The 24,143-nt window shown below is 34.0% G+C and overlaps 1 protein-coding gene across 1 annotated transcript; it reads left to right on the forward strand.

Annotated features, from left to right (window-relative positions):
* Positions 1 to 887: 887 nt before the first annotated feature.
* Positions 888 to 22,842, forward strand: LOC134844835 (uncharacterized). Its single transcript, XM_063861651.1, has 4 exons — positions 888 to 1,066; positions 20,998 to 21,235; positions 21,456 to 21,630; positions 22,488 to 22,842. The coding sequence occupies exons 1-4, from the start codon at positions 1,021 to 1,023 to the stop codon at positions 22,707 to 22,709; spliced, it is 681 nt and encodes a 226-aa protein (XP_063717721.1). The 5' UTR covers positions 888 to 1,020; the 3' UTR covers positions 22,710 to 22,842.
* Positions 22,843 to 24,143: the final 1,301 nt, after the last annotated feature.

Here is a 24,143-nt window from a genome sequence, read left to right on the forward strand (position 1 = left end):
CCCTTTAAGAGCGAAAAAAAAAACGATTCGCAAATTGAGTTCACAAATAACTAAAGCTGCAACTTATTCGAGGTCTTATTCACAAAACGGCCCAAAATTGAAATATTTATATCATTTAGCTAAAACTAATGCGGCAGAATTTGATTGGCTAATATTAGCCAAACCAGTTCAAGCAACATGGTCAGGCATTTCAATCAACCGTTCTAGCAGAAAAAGAATTAGCCGAACTTAATGAGAATCTGAATCTAAATCAAATAATAAAAAAATTTTCATGGTTTTTGTGAAATTATACCCAAACGAAAAAAATTCAGTAAAATGGTTTGAACGCGAAAAATTGTTGATCCTTTTGGCCATTTTGGCCATGTTTGCATGTGATTGGCTAATGAACCAAACAGAACCGTTGCATATACAAAACAGTCCCATACAAAATAGTCCAAAACAAAATAGTCCGGTTTAAGGTCGCCTGTGGCTCTAAATTTCGTATTAAGTCCTACCCTCTGTTGGCAAGCTCACAACACGTTGGCGCGACTGCGGCGGTCACTATTTTGTTCTTTATGTTTGTTGAACAAAGGACAATTCTCGGCCTGCCGGCTTGTTAAAACAATTATTATTTGGGACTGTTTTTTGGACTGTTTTGTATCGGACTGTTTTTTCGTTCATTTTCATACTATTCGGACTGTTTTGTATTGGACTGTTTTGTATTGGACTGTTTTGTATGGGACTGTGTTGTACAGACACGGACAGAACCACATATTGACCAAAGATCAAGATGCAGAAATACGCATTTTGGGCCGTTAAGTGCATAAGACCCCTTATTCGAGTTAATGGAGTAATTAACAATTTTGTCAATGTTGTTTTTGTAGATGATTACTATCTAACACGCTAAACAAATTTACAAGAGGACTGACCTGATAACTTAATGTAATATCAATTGATTTGACTTAAATCTAGATTTGTTTTAACGGAATATTGTGATTGAAGTTCACCAGATTATAACTTCTATTGGAAGTACAGACCAAAATGAGAGTCTTCTTTGCTGTTTTTGGAACTTTGTCTATCATACCAGGTAAATGTTAATTTTTCAACGTATTGATAATTTAATTAGCATCAAATATTTTATGCGTGTTTCTTAATTAAAAAAGTCGGAGTATTTTATATTTACATTTTTTCAAAAAAAAAACAGCTTTCATATGCCAGAAATTTTGTGATTGATTAAAAATAATCGAATTAATTTTTTTCTGAGGTAGTCGATTTTCAATAGAAACAAAACCACTAAAAATGATCGTTCAAAAATTGTTAAATTAAAAACAGGGGCTGATTTAGAGGATTAGCGAAGGGTTGACGCCTCCTCTACAAGAATTCGACCTCTAACTACCCAAACCAACCCACCCTTAGTACTATCTTCCGACATTCAATTTTGGTCAAAATATTAAAAACAATGATAAATTGTTTTAAGGCAGAAAAAAATACAAATTTTCATAAAACGACATTTAAGTAAATTAACTGCCTGGGAGATCACCAGTGGATCTACAAATCCATATTCAGGTCTCTAAAAGTTTTCTAAATTTTTTCAAGAAACAATTTTGAAATTTTTCAAAAGACCACATCTTCCAATATATACTTTTCTTCAAAATGTTGCCGGCCGCGTTGAAAAAGTTGTTTAATTGTTTTTTAGTTATGATCTTTGTATTAGTTTTTATCGCAAAAGCGTTATTATTTAGTTCGGTTATTTTTAAGATCTACTCACACTTGAGTAACTCTCGTCAAAAACAGTGTCGTGGTTGTCACAAAGCGTGGATGTAGCATGATGGGTGAGGCCGGCTATAGAGCATGCTCAGGACGTCCTCTTCTGGTGGGTTAGGCCAGAAGTGAGGGTAAAACTGCGTGCTCTCTTCTTGGAGGGTCCTGTGTTAGTTTAACCTTTCATGCCATTTTTATTACTATTGTTTTCTTTTGTTGCCTTAGTTTGTCTTTTCTTCAAAAATCAAAATGTTTATTTTGGGTTTGTCTTTCGACTTTTTGGTGTTTTGTTCTTTTGTGTTCAGACTTAAAAGTAGTGTTTAAAAGAATAATTTATCCAGTTCTAAGCTGCTGTTATTCCAGTTTGGGTACCGTTGGTTTTCTTTTCTTAGTCATGATGTTAGATTGTGGTTTATGGTTTTTAGTAAGCTTGCGTTGGTTAGTTTGGATTTTTATATAATTCCTTTCCAACCGGGTTAAAAGAAAATTTGAAACGTGTTAAATTTGTTAAAGTTGGTATCAGTGAAAGTTGAAACTTAAATTCATTATTTCAAACAATTCTTTGTGGGCAAGCAATGCGAATTTGGATAAAATATTTGGACGAGAGAAAATAAAGTAGCGTCTTTGAAAATGTTAGTACTGCTTTTGCAATTTAAAAACAATTTTTATTAATTTACTACTTTTAAAATTATAAATTTAACTGCTTGATTTGGGGGTTGAAATTATCAGCTAATTTTCAATTTATGAATTCTTATTGCTTTGGGGAAAAGAATTTATATATTATTTTACTGCTTTGTACGGGATAATTTTATTGCTTCAATTATTGGATAGGTTAATAAAAACTAATGATTTGAAAAAGGGTTTCTGTTTTTTATTTTGCTTTTTGTTTTGTAGATGACTGATGATTGTGCCTATAAAAAAAAGAGAAAACATCGAATATAAATGGTTAGTGTTTTTTGAATTTATTAGTGAAATATTGAATTCATATTAGCTAATCGTCGGTGAAGAAGCCATGGGGAAAACATCGTGGATGATATCAGATGAGGTTAGTAGTTTAGCTAACAAACGAATGATGTGTTTAGTTTGCAAAAGTGGCCGAAGCAATTCAAGTGCTTTAAGGATATTACGTTCTTCAGTGTGAGGTGATTGTTCATGCGGTGTGTTTTGTATTAGGTTATATAATTTGTGATTGTAGCGAGTGTTATATATGTAATCTAGGATGGGGACTTCGACGGAATGAAGGAATTCATGAGGGACAATTAGTGGGCGGGATTCGTCTACGTTTAGGAGTTTGATTAGTGGGCAGAAGATATACATCTGGGTGATTGGATTATAATTTCAGAGCGTGCCTTGTAAGTTAGTGTCTTTAATACAATAGGTGAAGTTAAGAAAAAACGGTGATGTGTATTTTGAGTTAATGTATTGAAATCTATGGTGAAGTTGTCGTGCTGGTGTATTGAAAATGTAATGATGTTGAATAAATTGCTAATAAGTGTACGTATGTGTTTGTTTAGTTCGTAACATGACTTCGTGTGATCAGTGCAAATCACGTTCTTTGGGTGTGAGGAAATAAAAGGGATGTGAAAAAGGTTCGTATTTTTTATTTAAGATGTTGAGGGTGAAGGTGTATGAGGTTTTAATGAAAAAATTTTCGGTTAATTGAGGATTAGTATATGGGTCGTTACTTAAACAAATGTCTTCATTTGATCGGATGATATTATGATCGTAATAATCATGGAGTAATTATTATCTTTAGGTGCAGTGAATTTGGTTAGTGATTCTCTGTATCCTACTTGCGTGAACTGGTTTGGGGTTAGTGCTGTTGTTAGAAGGTTGAGTAGGGTGCTGCTTACTTCATTATTATGAGGGGTGTTATATAGTGGTAATGTTAATATATTAGTAAAGTGGTAATGAGATGTTCATGAGAGTGTGGGATATAAGACATGCTCGTTTCCATAATTGGGCTTTTCATCATTGGGGTCGGAATGCAAGTATGGATATTGTGGGAAAAAGGGTAGGCATATTTGTAGGAATTCTTTGGAATTAGTGTGAAGTGGATGATTTATAAATGTGGTGGATGTTCCTGGGTTAGGTGGAAATGGGGTATTTGGGAATTTTCTTTTAAAGGTTCGGTAAGCGCGGTTGGTACTAGAGGATGGGGTTGATGGGGAAGTGGGGTTTTGGGAGGGTGTATAAGTTGAAGAGGGGGTTGGGGTTGATGGGTTGGATGCTGTTAAAGATCGTGAAAATTGGTGAATAGTTAGTGTCTGAGAGTGTTGCAATTGTCGTTGTAGTGTTATGAAGTTATCAAGTTCATGTGATATTTGTGTGTGATCTTGGTCGTTGTTATCTGATGATTCGCTGGTTAGAGGGGAAAATGTGGGTGTGCCATGTGAAATGGGAGAGGGAGGGGAAAGAGGTTCAATTTTGACTTGGGAATGGAGAGGTTGAAAGGGAGGTTGGGAAAATGTAGATGGACTGGTTTCAAAGTTTGCAAATTTGTCGGGTGTTTCGATATCGGAGTTGCTGAATTGGGAGATGGTGTTATATACTGTTGTGTTGGAATTAGTATCTGATTCCATGCTGGGTGAAATGTTAGGATGAAGTGATTGAGGTGGGGGGAAAGCAAAAAGTGGGATGATGGGGAAGTTATTCTGAAGATTGGCTGTGTGGGAAATTGATCGATGGAGGGATCCAATTTGGCGGCTCATCGTGGGCTAAAAAGATGGTTATTCTGATAACGAAATTTGGTGGTATGTGGTTGTTCTATAAATTGTTCGTATGTGTCGTCTATATTGGGTTGTTTGGTTATTATTTGTTGGATTTGGCTTAGTGGATAATTAGATCTTGAAGTTATGAGGTCTGATAGGGCAATTTTTCTAAAGTTTCGTGGTACCAATGATAAGGGGTGGTTATGGTTGAGGTTTTGTAAATGAGCTGCTGTGGGCGTTGTGTTTGTATCGTTTCGTGATTCGTCATATGTGTTTGGTGTTGTTGATAACTTGGTATTGTTTTCTTTCTTTTGAGCTTCTAAAAGAATTTTATTGATTGATGTTGAGAATATTCCAAAAAATCCTGCGAAAAGTATGCGTGCTACAATGGCTTGTTTATTTACTTGTGTGTGAATTGCGCATGTATTGTATATTCTTTTTATGAGAGTGAAAAGAAATCCAAGAAAATTAGACATTGCGTATATTATAGTAAATCTTTCTAAGATGTAGTAGGGCCATCCTAAAAAGGCAAGAAGTTCGTTTTCAAATTTACAAAACTAAAAATATTTATTGGTGATATATCTTGTGGTCTGTATTTTTCGCCATTTAAATAAATATAACTTTTTATATCTTTAAAATATGCGCTATAGTCTTGTGCGTATGTGTCTGAAAAACCTGCTGTTTCTGCAAGTTTGCGTAGGTTTTGATCTATGGATTGTCGTTGGATTGTGTCCATTTTTGTGAGTAATTCTTGAAATTGTTGTGTTCGAATGTGATGTTGAATGTCTGATTTAGTGTTAATGCCGATTGATTGTAAATCAATATTGGAATTGCGAGCAAAAGCTCTTATGCTTTCTGGTGAAAATTTTTTGAGAGGTTGCATGAGTGTAGGGTTTGGTGTGAGAAGATAGTATTTATCTTCGTCGGGGTTTAATTGTACTACATTGTGGCTGTTTTCTGACCCACATGGGACTGCTGCACCCCAAAAATAAGTTCTGCAGGAGAGTGTATCAACAAAATGAACTTTATTTTTGTAGAACAGTGGGATTCTCTTATAGCATCTTTTGTCTTCGAAAACATGTAAAGGTGATACTTTCTTGGTACAGGTGTAATATTATAATATATTTCCTTCGTAGTCAATAAAATTTGATCTGTTTCCTGACAAAAAATATCCTGCATAAGGGATTTTTAGTACTGCTAGTGCAAGTGATTGTAAAATTTGTGTGCGTTCAAGTTCGCATAATTGATGGAGTGTTTCAAGTTCTGTCGAAGACATTTCTTGAAAGATTCTACTTATTGTGTAATCTAATTTCATGTCTAAGTGTATGTCATATTGGATTGCGCCAAAATGAGTGTTGTTCATAGGTGATAGTTCTTGTAAGCGTGTACTGTCTGTGTCTTGTGGTTTTAAATTTCCCCCGGTTCTTCCTGTATTCATTTGAAATTTTACTGGGACATATGAGTTTTCGTCAGTGGTTGAGTGAGATGTAGCCATGGAATGTATTATTAATTTTCCTGTATTCATGTCGAAACCATCTTTGTATTTGACAAGAGTTTCTGTTATATTTTGTTTTGTAAACTGGTTTGGTGTATTTACATGCTAGTTCCGTTTCTGGGTATTTTTCGAAACGTGTCAATTTATTTTGTTTATTATGGATGTTTCTAAATTTATAATTACTTTGTCTAATTTGTTCAGGGTTTACATCTTCAAACGGGATTGATTCAATAAAATGTTTTAGATGAAATTTTGTCATTCTAGCGTGTATCTTTGCTACTTGAAATGATGTACAAGTGTCTTCAGGGGTCGGAATGGAAGTATGTATATTGTGGGAAAAAGGGTAGGCATATTTGTAGGAACTCTTTCGTATTAGTGTGAAGTGAATGATTTATAAATGTAGTGGATGTTCCTGGGTTAGATGGGAATGGGGTATTTGGGAATTTTCTTTTAAAGGTTCGGTAAGCGCGGTTGGTACTAGAGGATGGGGTTGATGGGGAAGTGGGGTTTTGGTAGGGTGTATAAGTTGAAGACGGGGTTGGGGTTGATGGGTTGGATGATGTTAAAGATCGTGAAAATTGGTGAATAGTTAGTGTCTGAGAGTGTTGCAATTGTCGTTGTAGTGTTATGAAGTTATCAAGTTCATGTGATATTTGTGTGTGATCTTGGTCGTTGTTATCTGATGATTCGCTGGTTAGAGGGGAATATGTGGGTGTGCCATGTGAAATGGGAGAGGGAGGGGAAAGAGGTTCAATTTTGACTTGGGAATGGAGAGGTTGAAAGGGAGGTTGGGAAAATGTAGATGGACTGGTTTCAAAGTTTGCAAATTTGTCGGGTGTTTCGATATCGGAGTTGCTGAATTGGGAGATGGTGTTATATACTGTTGTGTTGGAATTAGTATCTGATTCCATGCTGGGTGAAATGTTAGGATGAAGTGATTGAGGTGGGGGGAAAGCAAAAAGTGGGATGATGGGGAAGTTATTCTGAAGATTGGCTGTGTGGGAAATTGATCGATGGAGGGATCCAATTTGGCGGCTCATCGTGGGCTAAAAAGATGGTTATTCTGATAACGAAATTTGGTGGTATGTGGTTGTTCTATAAATTGTTCGTTTGTGTCGTCTATATTGGGTTGTTTGGTTATTATTTGTTGGATTTGGCTCAGTGGATAATTAGATCTTGAAGTTATGAGGTCTGATAGCGCAATATTTCTAAAATTTCGTGGTACCAATGATAAGGGGTGGTTATGGTTGAGGTTTTGTAAATGTGGTGTTGTGGGCCTTGTATTTGTATCGTTTCGTGATTCGTCATATGTGTTTGGTGTTGTTGATAACTTGGTATTGTATTCTTTTATTTGAGCGTCTAAAATAATTTTATTGATTGATGTTGAGGATATTCCAAAAAATCCTGCGAAAAGTATGCGTGCTACGCTTGCTTGATTATTTACTTGTGTGTGTAGTGCGCACGTATTGTAGATTCCTTTTAAGAGAGAGAAAAGAAACCCAAGAAAATTAAACATTGCGTATAATATAGTCAATCTTTCTAAGATGTAGTAGGGCCATCCTAGAAAGGCAAGAAGTTCGTTTTTCAAATTTACAACACTAAAAACATTTATTGGTGATATATCTTATGGTCTGTATTTTTCGCCATTTAACTAAATGTAATCTTTTATATCTTTAAAATATCCGCTATAGTCTTGTGCGTATATGTCTGAAAAACCTGCTGTTTCTGCAAGTTTGCGGAGGTTTTGATCTATGGATTGTCGTTGGATTGTGTCCTTTTTTGTGAGTAATTCTTGAAATGGTTGTGTTCGAATGTGATGTTGAGTGTTTGATTTAGAGTATATGCCGATTGATTGTAAATCAATATTGGGATTGCGGGCAAAAGCTACTATGCTTTCTGGTGAAAATTTTTTGAGTAGTTGCATGAGTGTAGGGTTTGGTGTGAGAAGATAGTATTTATCTTCGTCGGGGTTTAATTGTACTACATTGTGGCTGTTTTCTGATCCACATGGGACTGTTGTATCCCACAAATAAGTTCTGCGGGAGAGTGTATCAACAAAATGTACTTTATTTTTGTAGAATAATGGGATTCTCTTATAGCATCTTTCGTCTTCGAAAACATATAAAGGTGATAGTTTTTTGGTACAGGTGTAATACCACAAAATATTTCCTTCGTAGTCAATAAATTTTGATCTGTTTCCTGACATTAAATATCCTGCATAAGGGATTTTTAGTACTGCTAGTGCAAGTGATTGTAAAATTTGTGTGCATTCAAGCTCGCATAATTGATGGAGTGTTTCAAGTTCTGTCAAAGACATTTCATGGAAGACTCTCTTTATTGTGTAATCTAATTTCATGTCTAAGTGTATGTCATAGTGAATTGCGCCAAAATGAGTGTTGTTCATAAGTGGCAGTCCTTGTAAGCGTGTACTGTATGTGTCTATTGGTTTTAATTTTCCACCGGTTCTTCCTGTATTCATTTGAAATTTTACTGGGACATATGAGTTTCCGTCAGTAGTTGAGTGAGATGTAGCCATGGAATGTATTATTAATTTTCCTGTATTTATGTCGAAACCATCTTCGTATTCGACAAGAGTTTCTGATATATTGTGTTTTGTAAACTGGTTTGGTGTATTTACATGCTAGTTCCGTTTCTGGGTATATTTCGAAACGTGTCAATTTATTTTGTTTATTATGGATGTTTCTAAATTTATAATTACTTTGTCTAATTTGGTCAGGGTTTACATCTTCAAGCGGGATTGATTCAATAAAATGTTTTTGATGAAATTTTATCATTCTAGCGTGTATCTTTGCTATTTGAAATGTTGTACAAGTGTCTTCAGGGAACCAAACGATTGTGGCTTGTGTCCGCGTAGTAGGATCGCAATATCCTTGGTCGCTTTGCAAGGGAGTCTGATTCCTTGATAAATGATAGTGTAATCTTTTAAATCACGTGTTAGTTGTACTTTTTCAAGTTGTATTTTCCAATCAGAAAACATTATTTCTTGGTATCCTTTGTTTTTTGTATTTGCTTTAAAATTTGAGGGATTGTTTATTCTAATGTGTGGTATTCGTTTTTTAAAATGGAGATGATATGTTAATCTTCCATGTGCTCCGTGAAAGGGGAAGTTGTTATCTAGTCTTATATGACCTTGGAGTCTGGAAAAACATGAAAATTTACTAGTTTTCTGTTTGTGCCTTTATTTGATGTGATCTTTAGTCTTTTAAGTTTGTTTTTACAATCGTCAGGGCTGAGGTGTAATAGTCTTTCGATGTTACTATGGTAGAAAGATTCATGTACTAATCAGTTTTAATTTGCTGTGAATTTATATCCTATTAGTGTTGTAGCTCTAGCTTTTGAGTAAAGTGTTGCTATTACATTTGTTGCTTCGATTGACTGTGCTTCGGATTCACATTGAGTAACTTGGTTTATTGCATTTTTGTGTAATATTTTTTGGTTTATTTTCTTCACAGTCATAGTGTGTGACTAGTAAATCCTGGGATCCGGTTCGGGATGAAGGATTGTTGGGATCAGGTTTTGAAAAATAGAAAAAGAAAAGAGTTTGAAAAATTATTAACTTTAAAATATACATGTGTATGATAGTCCTGAATATGGATTATAAAAAGTGACATATCCTATTGTCTTTTTTGTGTATCTATCGCATTTGTAGATTACTTCTGTGGTTATAAACGGTGGAGGTAAAGATTGAGCTGTTATGTTTGGAGGTGCTAGGGGTAAGGGATGGTGAACTATTTTGTTTAGTTTTATTGTGATTTCGAATTTTAATGTCAAGTTGTCTTGTCTAAGTGTTTGTATATTGTGGTCTTGAATATCTTTGTGAATATCCTGAGGATATTGTAATCTATTTAGTGCCCAGTTGAGTAATCTGTGACTTTCGTGATGTTGTCCAAATAATTGAGGGGTGCCACGATTGTATTCCAAAGTAATCGTAGTTAAATGTTATTTGTTGAATTTTCTCTATATCTGGCGTCGAGATTTATAGGAAAGTTTGGAGGATTTGGTGTTTGTGCAATTGGAGTTAAAGAAGGTGTTGAGAGAAGTGAAAGAGTTTCAGGTAGTGACAAGTATGTGTCAGATGAAACGTCTATTGGGTCATTTATAAAAATTTGGTTCGCCTTGGGTGAAAGCTTGTGTCATCCAAAATCGGAGATGTTCTGTAGTGGCTGGGGGGTTGAAAGAGTTTTCTCTAATTTGTTCAGATGTAGGGGTTGAACCTAAAAAATCTGAGGGAATGTTCGATGTGTTTTGTTGTTGTGGAGTCTGTGGGGTACTTTGAATTGTATTGCTAGAAAGATTTATTGGATATGTTGTAGGTGAGTGAGGTATGCTGAATTGAACTCTGGGGTTTCTCTTAAATTTCTATTTCGTCGTGGATGAATAATTTGTCTTTTGATTTCTAGCGTATTTTGGTTTTGACTTTGGTGTTTTGCTCTATTAAGATCTTGTTGGAGAGGGGGGTATATATTATATACTGGTTCGTAATCTGGTTCGCTTAGAAGTGCTTGGCGAGTTACTGGTTCTAATGGTTCGGACAATCGTGCGTGTCTTTCTTCAAATAAGTATGGGTTGTTTTGAAAAGAGATGCGTGTTGATGATTGAGGGTTATTTGTTTGATGATTTGTTGGTGTTGTTGGAGGATCTTGGGACGTTGTTGGTGGGGATTGATGTGGGGGTTGTTGATTAGCAATTTTGAAAAAAATTTTGAAAATTAATTAAGAAGAAATTTTGTGTTTACTGTAGTATTCTTCAATAAAAAGGATTAAAAGTATCGTTGCTAATGCGAAGGTTACGATAGCGTTTTTTATACATTTACATACTGTCATTATCAGGTATGTCAAAAAAGTGAGAACTATTAAAAAAAGAAGGAAAACATCTGTTCTACTGAATAGATGTTTGAACATTTAGATAGTTATTTGAATTATTGTACCTGAAGAGGTGGTCAAGGATTTTGGAGAGGTTTATGTAGGTTTGGGCTAGGGAATAAAAAATGATGAAAAAATTGCAAAAAAAATTTCGAAGTTCTGATGATTGTCTATGTGGAGATTTTTCTTTTTGATCATGTCATATAATTTCTTCTTCTATTTTTTGATTTTTTCTTTCTGTTTCAGGTTTCTATTTGTTGTCTACGTTTTATGATACTTGTTTGGAAAGTTTTTTACCTTTTTATTCAATTGTTTTTGTATGATTTGCAGATCAGTGTTTTGATTTTGATTTTAATCTGAACTATTTGAAATGACTTTAAGTCCTGTAAAAGAGTATAATTGAGTAAGTTCTCGAAGTGCGTACTCTTTTGGGTAGTAAGGTGAAAGATTGTTTCGATGTTGAACGATTTCTGTTTTGTTCAAGTCTGTAAGTTTGTATGTTACATCCGTGGGTTTATCAATTATTTGATACCGTCCTTTTCGGAGTGGTTGTAATTTTTTAGAAATTCCTTTTTGTGTTGTAAAGTTTGGAATTAAAATATATGTTCCGATTTTTAAATTTGTAGCTGGGGTAAATCGAGAATTTATTTGGGAATTTAGGTTTTGTCTCTGTAACCGTTTTTTTGTTACTTTTTGGTAAATTTCGCTGTGTTTTTTGTCTCTGTTTAAAATCCATTCAGGGTGTGTTCCGGAAGCTAATTTTTAGATTTGTGCATGATGAAAATGATCTTCATCATGAGTGTGTAGTGGTAAACTGTAACATATTGATTCTTTAGTTGATTGGCAATAACCTTGTGCATTTTTTGAAGTATTTGCTGTGAACATTATTGGTTTTCGTAGTTTCTGGTTGAAAACCATTTCATAGGGTGATAGTCCTAGGGTTGTTGTGATTTGTGAATTATACGATAGTGGGAATAATTTTACATCTGTTGACTATTCAGTATATCGTGTGTCATTTCCGTTAATGATACATCTAAGATATTCTTGTAGTGAACGGTTCATGCCTTCGACTAAACCATTAGTCCAGGGTGCATGAGATGTACGTGGTTTGTGTTTAATGTTATATAAGTGGCATAGTGTAATGATTTCTTTGTTTATAAATTCAGTGCCATTGTCTGTAACAAGGATTTCGGGTAAACCAAATTTTGCTATCCAGTGTTCATAAAGTAATGTATATGCATAATGAGCATCGCCATGAGGTACTGGGTTAAGTGCTACGTAGTGTGTGAATGCGTCTACTATTACCATTATATATGAGTTTCCTTCTGAGGATGGTGATAATGGTCCTTTTGTATCGAAAGAGATTCTGTGATTGAAATATAAACTTTGGGCCCTTTAAAATCTTGTTTTTCTGCAATTTGTTTTTGATTTGGGTATGGTTTGTTTATTTGACATGTTATGCAATCATTGCATAATACTTTTATCCAAATGGGTGCACTTGGGAAATAAACATTTTGTGTAAAATTTGAATATGTTTTTTCTGCTCCTGAGTGTCCTTTAGTGTGTAAGGAGTGATAGGTATGAAAAGCTGTAAGCATCATACTTAATGGTAAGCAGGGTACTTTGATATCAGGTGTTTGGTATACTAGGATATCCGTGATTTCATTGATTGATGTGTCGTTAAATTTTCTGAAATATCTAAGAAGGGTTTTATTTCCTAGTATGGTTGTATCGGCTTTCTGTGGCTTGGTTTTATATTTGTGCCAAGATTTTAACTGTCTAATGACTGGGTCAAGGTTTTGATGTTTTTGTAATAGTTCGAAAGTAATTTTTTCTGTTATTGGTAGAAAAATGTTTTCAATTTCCAATTTTGATAAGGGTATTGTATCTAGTGGGTCATGAAGGTTAAAAACATGGTTGATTGTATATTTTGAATCAGTATTTGTTGGGCCTGATAAATTTACATTATCAGTGAGATTTTTTTTTCTATTGAAGACAATAGATCTTTTTTTTAATGTTTTTGTTTGTATTGTTTCTTACTGTGTGGTTTTTGCTGTGTATTGTTTTTTATCCATGAAGAGTATGGTATTGGTTTGAATGTAGATGTTCCTAGTATTTCTACTTCGTAGTGATTGTCTTGGCAATCTGAATAAAGTGGAAAATGTTGTAGATTGTTTATTTGTGGTTGTTCTACGTCAGTTTTTACTGCATATTTGCATTATAATCTTGGCGATGTTTCGTCTTTTGCAAAGAAAAACTTAATATTTTGTGGTATTTCAACTGTTGTTTTTCGTGTTAATAATTCAGGTGGTGTATTTCTACTGAGATTGTCGGGTAGTGCAAGGTTTTTTCCTGCTGTCAAAACTATTTGTAAGTTTGGAAATTTCATTAAAATAAGTTGAAATCTGTAAACTCTATGGTTTGGGTTTGATTTTTGTGTAAGGAAAAAAATTATTGGTTTATGGTCTGTAAAAATAACTGTTGGTTGTTTAGATCCAAGTATTCAAAATTCATATTCTGTAAATGTAAATATTATAGCGCTGCATTCTCTCATAAGGGTAGAGAGTCTAAGTTCAGCTTGTGTAAATAGCCTAGAGTTTGCTGAAATGAGGTTCATTTTATTTGTTCCATTGTGAAATTGTAATAATGCTGCGCCGATGCCAAAATTGGAGGCGTCGCACATAGCATAAAATGGTTGATCTGGAATTGAAATAGTGTTTGATAATTGTTTGGCGAGAAGAGTTTTTATCTCTGCGAATCGCTTTTGATGTTCTGTTGTCCATTCAAAACTATTTTGCTGTCTAAGGATGTTGTAAAATGGTCTTAAGTATAGCTGCATTTTGTATACGTATTTACTTAAGAAGTTTAACATTCCAAAAAATTCTTGTATTTTCTTCTTATTTGAAGGTGGTTGGAGTTTTTGGATTGCGTCTATACGAGATTTTAATGGAGTTATAGTGTTTCTTTCTATAATATGTCCAAGAAATTTTACTCGTGTTAGGAAAAAGTGTGATTTATCTGGGGCTGCTTTCATGTTTTCTTGTAGTAATATTTGGTGATATTTTTCTAAGACAGTAAACATTTCGTCTTTGGTTTGTGATTGCATAAAAAAATCGTCTAAATATGTAATTGCATTTTTGTTGAGTATTAATGGTCTGAAAATTTTACTCACAAATGCTGAAAAAGCTGCTGGTCCTCTGGAAATTCCATAGAATAATCTGTTGAATTCGTATTGTTGATTTCCAGTAACGAATTGTGTTAATCGTCGTCATTGTTTATCTAGTGGCATTTGATTATATGCCCTATTCATATCTGCTGCTGTAAAGTATTTACCGTTTATTTTTGTGAGAATTACTTGAATTGGTTCAATAGAATGAATTGGGACTTTAATTACTCGTTGTTTTTTGAAAACTGCGTCACGTTTTAGATGTAAATGTAAAAGTGAATTTATTTTTCCTACATCAAGTTTTCGTGTTGCGTAAACTTTTGGGTATTTTAATAATAGGTCAGCTATTTGTTCGAATTCTTTTTGTGTTATCTGAGAGTGTTGAAAATTAAACATTGTTAGAAATTTTTGCGGTTCTTTCGTATATTTTGATATTTGAAGAGTTGGTTTGAAATATTATTAATTGACAAATCTTCATCAAGAATTGTTGATTGACATATATCTAATAGTTGTAAAATATTATTTACTCTATACGCTATTTCTTTTGTGGGAGAAATTGTAGCGTTCGTTTGGCAATAACCTAAGAGTCTTAGTGGTAAGGTTATTTTACATGGAGAATTGTTATATATGTGTAGAGAAATCATATCAGAGTTTGAGTCTTTCATGTATTTAATAGATGAAATTGTTATTCGGAAAAATTTGTGAATTGGTCTGAATTCAAGGTCAGACATAAAGAGGTGTTGTTTGTTTTGCTCTTTATCATATTGATGAATTTGTTTCATCGAAAAGTTATACATGTTTCCTGATAGTGGTTTCAGGTGTTTTCGTTCCTGATTATATATGGGATGAAATTTTGAGAAAAACGGTGGTTGTTTGTTTACTCTTTGAAAAAATGTGAAGGAGGTGTTTTTTACTCTTGTGTACTTGTCTTTTATATGAAACTATTTAAGTTATTTATTGTTAGTATACATTTAGTAATAAATGGTATTCCAATGATATTGTGTTTTATATCAGTGATATGGAAGATTTGTTTAAATGGTTTGCTCATGAGTTTGTTTTGTTCCATTGTTTGAGTGGTAACAAGGAAGAGTTGTATTTTACCTGGTTTGTTAAAGTTGATCCTTGTGCCGTTGATAGTCTACTTGTTGTTTTGAAGGGTATCAATTGTGGATGTAGAATTTTGATCTTATTCCAAGTGGGAATGTTTATAATACTTGATTCTGCTCCAGAATCGATTAAGAAATCTACTTCAAGGTCTGGTTTTTGCAATTGCTTTGATTTTGGACTTTCTAAAAGAAGTTGGATTGCCCATATTTTTTCTTTTTGTAAATGTGTTTCCTTAGGTATGTTTTGATAAATTTATTTGTGTTTGAGCATTCTGTGGATTCTCCTTCTGTTACTTCTTCTACTTTTTTTTTGAATTTTTTCCTTTGTTGTATTTTTGGGTATAGGTCTAGAAATTGATCATGATTTTGATATATGTGAGAATATATTGGTTGTTCATAAATAATAGGCTCATAGTCATTTTCAACGTTTATCATGTTAATTGAAATTGTGTTTTCTGTATCACTTTCGCTATCTGTGAATTCGCAATTGATGTTGTTTAATTGCAATTCCGGGCTTTCTTTATTGTCAATACCGGGAAGGGGTCAGGTTGAGTTTCTTCAGTTGATTTTACTTGATTTATTTGTCTTTGATGTTTGGGTGTTTTACTCCTATAATTTTGTTGTGAATTTTGATAATGTGTGTTATTCCTATGTGGTGGTTGAGAGTAGTTTCTTTGTCTGTTGTTATAGCTTGATATTCTGTTCTGTGAATTATCGCGTGATCTATTTTGATAACTATTATATTTTGATCTGTTATTTGAATAATCGCGTGATCGATTATTTTGAAATCTAGGGTTTCGATTGTTTGAATAGTTTCTATTCCGATCGTTTGAATAATTTCTATATCGATTGTATGAAGAGTTTCTAGATCTATTATTTGAATAACTTCTGTTTCTAGAATTTGAATATGATCTGTCATTAAACGAAAATTTGGGTTGATTTGAATTTGATCTTCAATAGTTATTTTGATATTGACTATTTCGACTATGTGATCAACTATACATGTTTTGTGAGAAATTTTGTGATTTTTTGGTATGGTGATCGTCCTCTATAATTTGTAAAATAGGGTGATTGCTGTCTAGAGAAGTTGGAGTTATTTGGAAGGAGTTTTCCTGAACTATTATTACTATGAAAGTTTTTGTTGGGTAAATTTTGATCTTTTTTCATGTATTGTTGAAAGGATTTGTTGGGTCCTCTATATTGTGGTTTATTTTGGTTATCTTGTTGTTATTGTCTAAATTCAGCGATACTGTGTCCGTATCGTCGACAATAATTACACCATTTTTTGAATGATGGTTTGCCTTTAAAATTTGGGTTTTTCTCGTAAATGTTCAAAATTTCGGTGATTTTTTCGGATAAATCAGTATCAGAGTCGTTGTTATTGTTTATGTGTGAAGTAGTGGTTTGGATGTTGTTTACATATTGTAGTTTTAAGTTTTCTGTTTCTTCTAATTTCATAGTGATTTCTGCTTGTTCTAGTTTATCTATTAGTTTCCTAAAATCTAAATCTGGTTCTCGGTTTGAGGAAGGATGCGATGCTCTCTTTTCATTGCTATTTTTCGTAATTGAGGTGTTAGAGCCATCATTAGGATTTCTGTCATCTTTAAATTTTTATAATCATGCCTATTAGGTGAATATGTTTTTCGGACTAGTGTTTCTATTCTTACTGCAAGTTGTTTTATTGTTTCATTAAGTAGTCTACGAATTTCATTGCATAAAACTCTTCGATGTTGTTTGTTTCTTTCTGAGTCAAACGTTTTAAGAATTTTTGTGTGAATCTTTTCCAATCTGATTTTATTTCTATAGGTACAACTGAAACCCATTTTTGAGCTGCGCCGTCAAGGGTAGTTTGGATTAGAGCTGTGCGTCTATGTATCCAATTTTGATGAAGTGGCGTTTTTACTGGTTCAGGTCCTATATTTGAAATTGAATTTGCTGTGACTGCGTTTAGATAATATTCTACAGAGTATTCAGGATCTGTGCCTGTGAATACCATTAGTGGTTTATTTGATGTTATTGATGATCCACCTATTAGGTATGGATTCATAGTCATTTGTAGGGATTCTGCGGCGTGTGGCATTTGAGAAAAGTTTGTTAGTTGGCTTTTTGTTATTTCGAGTTGTTGTAAACAATATGGTAGTGGGATTTCATTATACATCTGAGTTGGTTGATATGAATGTGTATTAACTGGATTTTGTTGTTGAAAATTATTGTTGTAAGGTGATGGATTTGTTCTGGGTTGTCCTATTGGTTCATATCGTGTGTATGGTTCGAAAATATCTGGTTGATCAACACTGTAAGAACGAGGTCTTTGGTTTGAAGAAAATCGTTGATGATTTTGATTATAGTATTCATTATAGTTTTCGTAATTGAGGTGTTAGAGCCATCATTAGGATTTCTGTCATCTTTGAATTTTTATAATCATGCGTATTAGGTGAATATGTTTTTCGGACTAGTGTTTCTATTCTTACTGCAATCTGATAGGTGGATAGGTGGATCGGTGGATACCTAGTAGGTAGATCATCAATAACATCAAATAAACCACTAATGGTATTCACAGGCACAGATCCTGAATACTCTGTAGAAGATTATCTAAACGCAGTCACAGCAAATTCAATTTTAAATATAGGACCTGAACCAGTAAACACGCCACTTCATCAAAAAATTATTTTGTGCGTAATGATGAGGTTGGTTTTTAGTATGGTATTTATTTGTATTGTTTTTACGTTGTTGAAAAAATGGGTAGTTTCCATTTTGTTCTTGTGAGGATCGTGGTTGATCATGAAAATTTACCGAGTATAAAATTGGTTATGGTACATTTTGACTTTGTGCAAATATTTGAGTGTTTGTTTTAGTCTTTGTCGTTTTTGGGCCATTGACATAATTGTAATTTTGTTCTGCAAAAGTATTTTTGTGTTGTTTGTATGATGGTTTTGTTACTGGTCGAAACGTTTGGTAATCCATCTGTGAATGTTTTTGTGCATCAGAGGGTTTACTGTGGATTGTATGATTGTTTGTTGTAACGTTGGATTTTTTTAACTTTAGAGTTCTAAAATTTGGTTGAATAGGTATGTGAAATGCCTCGTTGTGCTTCTGTTGTTGTTATTGTTTCAACATTTTCTTCGTTTACAAAATGTGATGGGGTTTGTATATCTTGTTGTGTAAGATTTCTTGTTCCGTTTAGATTATCATTATTTATGGATGTGGAGTTTAAACTGTTATTTCCTGTTCTTTCAGGAAAAAATGAATTGTAGTTTAAAGGTGTTGCGTCAACTGTAAGTGGATATACTCTAACATAATCTTTATTAATAGAAATAGTGCTAATTGCCTGACTTGATATATCTGTTGGTATATTGATAAATAACTCATAAGACCATTCAGGGTCCCATACATAGCCTGATTGTTCTGCTAGTACAGTTGCATCATCTGTACTTTGTGGTCGAAAATTTTTTCTTGCTTGTTCAATAAGATCAAAATTGTGACTAAAGTAATCGATTATGAACCATGCTAAGATTTTTTGTAACTCGTGTTTAACATTTTGAGTTATTTGATCATTTGTCAGATTTTCTCGAATTGCGTTTAAAAATTTTGAAATTGTGTGTATTTCTTGTCGTATAATTGTATGTCGAGATGTTTGAGTAGGTGAATCCCTTTGGAGTTCATCCAACTCTAATATAGATAAATAGCTATAGATAAGTGAGAATACGTTGTTTGTAATTATCGAGTTTGCTCTTTGTGAGTTTTGGTGTTGTATGTTTTTGATGTATTGTGTAAAAAGTTTTGAGAATTCAATATCTACATCGTCAGTTTGAATGAGATATCTGTCATGAAATGCATTTGCTGATCTGATTTCTATTGTGTATATTCCAAAGTGTGATGTGAGACTACATATACCTTTGATATAGTGATCGAGAAATTGTCTTTTGATTTTTACATCGGGAAATTCTTTTGTGCACGGACTTTCTCCTTTTTAGAATAAGTTTGCAATTAAAATTTTACAAAATTCTATTTGTCCGCGAGGTTCAGTTAATGGTGATATTAAAATTGGTAGTACTGAATTTTCTGAGTTATCTTCATTTCGAATCATTTTTGTGTTGTATTACTGTTAATGTGTATTTTTCAATATGTCTTATTGGTTGATTCCAATTGGTAGGGGTTGTGATTTGTGATCAAGTGTTGGAGAATAGTAAATCGATCCATAAGGTTCAGGTATAATTAGAACGCAAGTACTTCGTTAGATACTGTTTCATGACTTACGAAGTTTAAGTGTTTTAGCCTGGGTCATCTAAGAGGAATGTGATCAAGTGAAGGATGAGTAACCGAAGTTCTTCACTGTTTAGCTTAATTAAAATGATTAGTTTTTCGAAAAATTTCTGTTAATTCTGGATCTTTGATAAGGTTTGGGTAGTGAATCGACGTTTGAGGTCGTTAGACACTGAGTAAATGTGGAGGGGGAGAACAAAATAGTTCTATTTGATCCACGGATAGGCCTTGATGATCAGAGATTTAAATATTGAGAAATTTAAAATTTAAGATCTAATTTAATTTAAAGATCCAAGGGAAGCCTTGATGATCTGTTATTTAAATGAAATTAATTTAAGTGAAAGTAAGGATAAGCCTTGATAGTTTAAAATTAGAGCGTTAAGGTTAGGTGTTAGTTTTAATGATTGTTAATTTTTGAATTTCGCTGTTATGTTTTTAGTGATGAAGCTGGGATGATGTGATGAATTAAAATGCTAATCATTTATGATTTATACTGACTTATTTTTGTATTTTTATGTTTAATAAATGTTTTTTTTTCAAGATGTCATTTAATTTACAGCTGATTTAAGGAAAACGACTAGTGTTGTTTTTATCAGTCGTTATTGTACAATTAATAGAGTAGCACCATGAAAGGTTATTTGAAAGTATTTTTCATTTCAAATATTATGTCAGTAAATGAAAACTTAAATTTACTGCTGGTAGTATCCTAAATACAATAGTTTGATGTCGTTTTTGTCGTACTATCATGAAATCAATTGGTAGATTTCTTCCTAGTCGTATGTCGTTTCTTGTTCGACGTCTCCTTCCCATACCGGGTAGTTCTCGTATTGTTCGGAATATTGGATCTGATCTATTGAGGCGTAGAGACATATCTACAAAGTTTTTGTCATATAACATTTTTATGAAATGTTGTATTTGTCTAATTCTAATCTAATTTTTGTCTAGTGCTAGGTTAGTTAAGGTATGTTCGAGACTTTTGGTCGCACCAGATGAGTTATGTACTTGTACTGTACTCATATAGTAATTTCAGATAAGGTACACCGTCTGCTCGTCACGCTATCTTATTTTCGGCCGGATAGATTCGTGCAACTTCTTAGTCTAATACCAATCTTAATCTTACTCTTAAATCTCCTAGTCTCAATAGATCTAGTGTACACCGGTTTGCGCGAGTGTGTTCCAGAATGAGAACAACTGTATTCTAGGTTTAATTCAAATTGTTCTGGTGTTGAAACTACAAGTAGTTTCAACAATTGACAAATAAATAGGTTGTTAGTTTTATGGAGTATGATTGGTTAGTATTTAATATTTTATAAAGTTAATATATCATAATAATAACCAATGATAAATACTAGTTTAGATCTGTTTCCAAGTATTTGGGGTAAAAAAAGGCCAACAAAAATTTGCTTACTTCTGAAAATCCCCTTCCGCCGAGAAAATGCTAGATCCACCCCATGGTTGTTTCAATTACACAAACTAGAACAGCCAGTACCGTGGCGAGGAAGGACTCCTATTTGTCTGGTTCTCGAACGCACTGTTTTGTGTAAACATGCGTTAAATTATACCATTCCATTGACTTTTTCATTTAAGTGCTAGTTAAAATTTGGTTCTTTTCAAACTGTGCAGTTTTTTTCAGGTGTGCATGTCTCAAATACTCCGGCCACGCCCCTCTACCCGGATCAGTTCACGCAGAACTTCACAGAGATAGTGTACGAGGCAGAGGGCTCCTACTTGACCACTGGCACCTACATCTACGACTGGACCAACTTGAAGTACAGCATCGAGAGGGAGAACGGACGACATGACATATTCTGCCAGGCAGAGTACCCAAACACAGACACTCCTTGCTCCCACATTATAGTGGGCGGAAACAGGTTACAGCACTGTCGATCTTCATTTTTGGGCGCACACCCATAAACCCATTTATTATCATACAGCTTAGTATCATATTGTTGTTTAGGAGAGCTCAAAAAGTTTTTAAAACCTGTCAAATAAAGAGCGACTTCACCTTTAGAAAATGGTTAACTCTCCGTCCTAAATTATTGCGCACGTCGCTGTATTAGGAATGGAAAAAGCTCCGTCAATATCTTTTAGATTCCTCTCCTATCCGGACATGAATGACTGCTGCTACTGCTGTGACTCATCTGAGGGGTGTGGACTGCTGAAACCTGATTGGCTGAGTGATGCCACATTCCAGGGCACCTTCTTTGTCCACCTCAACAATGGGTCATACGCTAACACTTACAAGTGGAAGAAGGACGGAAACGAAGTAGGAAAGCAATTTTAAGACTGGCACTTTTCGTGTTCCCCTTTGACTTTTGATGGAATACTTTTGGAGACCTTAGTTTGCCATAAACTTCTGAATCTCAGACCAACTTAGCAGGCAAAAATATCATAGAAAAATTGCTTTGGCTCGGCGCACGCTCCGCCTTCAAAATTAGTATACACAGGGGCCAAAGTCGCTTTTATTTAAAAAAAAAACTTTTAAGGTTAGATGGTCAAGAATGGATCATAGTAGTTTCTTCGATTCAGAGAAAAAGCTATTGAAGGATAGTCCAGATATTGAAGGATAGTCTAGAACTTTTACGTGGTACCACTATTGCAGCCGAAATTAATAAGGCTGGCGTATATCTGAAGCTAGAGGTCAAGTGAGAACTCAAGGCCTCTGATATTATAAAATAGTACCAGAAAGCGGCCAAGGTTCAAATCTCTAAACAGTGGTGGCGTCCGCCTCCGCCGTCGTCTATCTCTCCCTCACTCCACCCCTGAATCATAATAAAATAAATCAGCGTGAACAGATTTGAACAACTTTTTGTTACACGCAAAGTTTTTGTTGTGATTTTACGAGCGGAGTGGGAACCTGGAAGAGTCCTGAACAATTTGAAAAAAGTAGATTGAGTAGATGCAATTAACTTTGATTAACATGAAAACGGGTTCGTCAAAAATGATGTTCCCGTTGTTCTGCTTAGAAGTGGTTTCAAAACAAAAGATAACGAAAAACACCTCTGAGATCTTCTAACGTTCCCCTAGCTGAAACAGCTGAAAAAAAAACTGATATAAAAACTGCAGGCGGTAGAGGAGTGGTTGAGAAGGCAACATTTGCTTCAAAAATTTTTTTACTTTTAGGCGAACTTCTACTACGAGACGATGGAGTCCAGTCCTTTAAACAGAACTATGGTGGAGATCTTCCAGAGCCCCTCGGAAGCCGCCTTGTACGACATCCCCAGACTACTCACAGTCGACTCAGAGAAACTCTCTCTTCCCCCAATCTGCTCAATGAACAAGACCTGCTCTGGGGTCTGTGCTTTGGTTCGAAGTAACGCAACACCACTGCCTCTTCCTTTCTAAGTCACATATTTAAAGTGATTGAACTTCGAAGTCTTGTATTTAGTTATATTTAGGCTTGCTTAATGATGACCGCAATTCACTTATTAAAAATCTCGATTGATAAAAAACTTGATGAAATTGACAAATGCACACAGATTTTATTTTCAACACAGAGGCGAAGCTGCACTTTGCAAACACAACCAAGAAAAGGACAAAAAAGCTCTATAAGGTTCAAAAATAGAAAAAATGAAAAAAGAGGTGAAACTAATAAAAATTCTGCCATGTACCGGAATCTAATCCTTGACTTTGAGATTGAAAAGTCACACTTGCTAGCATCTGCTCCATGGCTCTATATATCTTTATGTAATGTTATATTTGATGTAGATTAAAGATTAAAGCTTGAATTTTTTTCCAACAAATTTGGGAAATTTTTATGTTTACATAAAAACCAATCATAATTGATTAAACAAGGTTTTGAACTTTTCAATTTGAAAAAAAGTGGAGAAGCAGAGAGTTTTGCTGTGGAATTTTGAGAGATTAAAACTTTTTATGTAGGTGAAAACTCAAACAAATTTGATAAAATACTTTGAGTTGCATTTTTTTGAGATTGAAGAAAATATTTTGTTATTTGCAATTCAGTCGTACACATAAGGTTTTGACTGGAAGCAGTTGGTTCAGAAGAAAACTCTATGATTGAGTAAGTTTTTCTAGATAGAGTTTTACTTAGTCGTGAACTCTGTTTTGGATAACACACACGTCCATTGATTTAGATTTTAATCTGAACTATTTGAAATGACTTTAAGTCCTGTAAAAGAGTATAATTGAGTAAGTTCTCGAAGTGCGTACTCTTTTGGGTAGTAAGGTGAAAGATTGTTTCGATGTTGAACGATTTCTTTTTTGTTCAAGTCTGTAAGTTTGTATGTTACATCCGTGGGTTTATCAATTATTTGATACCGTCCTTTTCGGAGTGGTTGTAATTTTTTAGAAATTCCTTTTTGTGTTGTAAAGTTTGGAATTAAAATATATGTTCCGATTTTTAAATTTGTAGCTGGGGTAAATCGAGAATTTATTTGGGAATTTAGGTTTTGTCTCTTTAACCGTTTTTTTGTTACTTTTTGGTAAATTTCGCTGTGTTTTTTGTCTCTGTTTAAAATCCATTCAGGGTGTGTTCCGGAAGCTAATTTTTAGATTTGTGCATGATGAAAATGATCTTCATCATGAGTGTGTAGTGGTAAACTGTAACATATTGATTCTTTAGTTGATTGGCAATAACCTTGTGCATTTTTTGAAGTATTTGCTGTGAACATTATTGGTTTTCGTAGTTTCTGGTTGAAAACCATTTCATAGGGTGATAGTCCTAGGGTTGTTGTGATTTGTGAATTATACGATAGTGGGAATAATTTTACATCTGTTGACTATTCAGTATATCGTGTGTCATTTCCGTTAATGATACAT

The sequence above is a fragment of the Symsagittifera roscoffensis genome, chromosome 4 (genome assembly GCF_963678635.1).
Source record: "Symsagittifera roscoffensis chromosome 4, txSymRosc1.1, whole genome shotgun sequence".
NCBI lineage: Eukaryota > Metazoa > Xenacoelomorpha > Acoela > Convolutidae > Symsagittifera > Symsagittifera roscoffensis.

Coding starts and splice junctions, on each gene's coding strand:
- LOC134844835 (XM_063861651.1), top strand. CDS start 1,021: ATGAGAGTCTTCTTTGCTGTTTTTGGAACTTTGTCTATCATACCAG. Junction 1,067..20,997: donor AACTTTGTCTATCATACCAG/GTAAATGTTAAT, acceptor AGTTTTTTTCAG/GTGTGCATGTCTCAAATACT. Junction 21,631..22,487: donor GGAAGAAGGACGGAAACGAA/GTAGGAAAGCAA, acceptor TTTTACTTTTAG/GCGAACTTCTACTACGAGAC.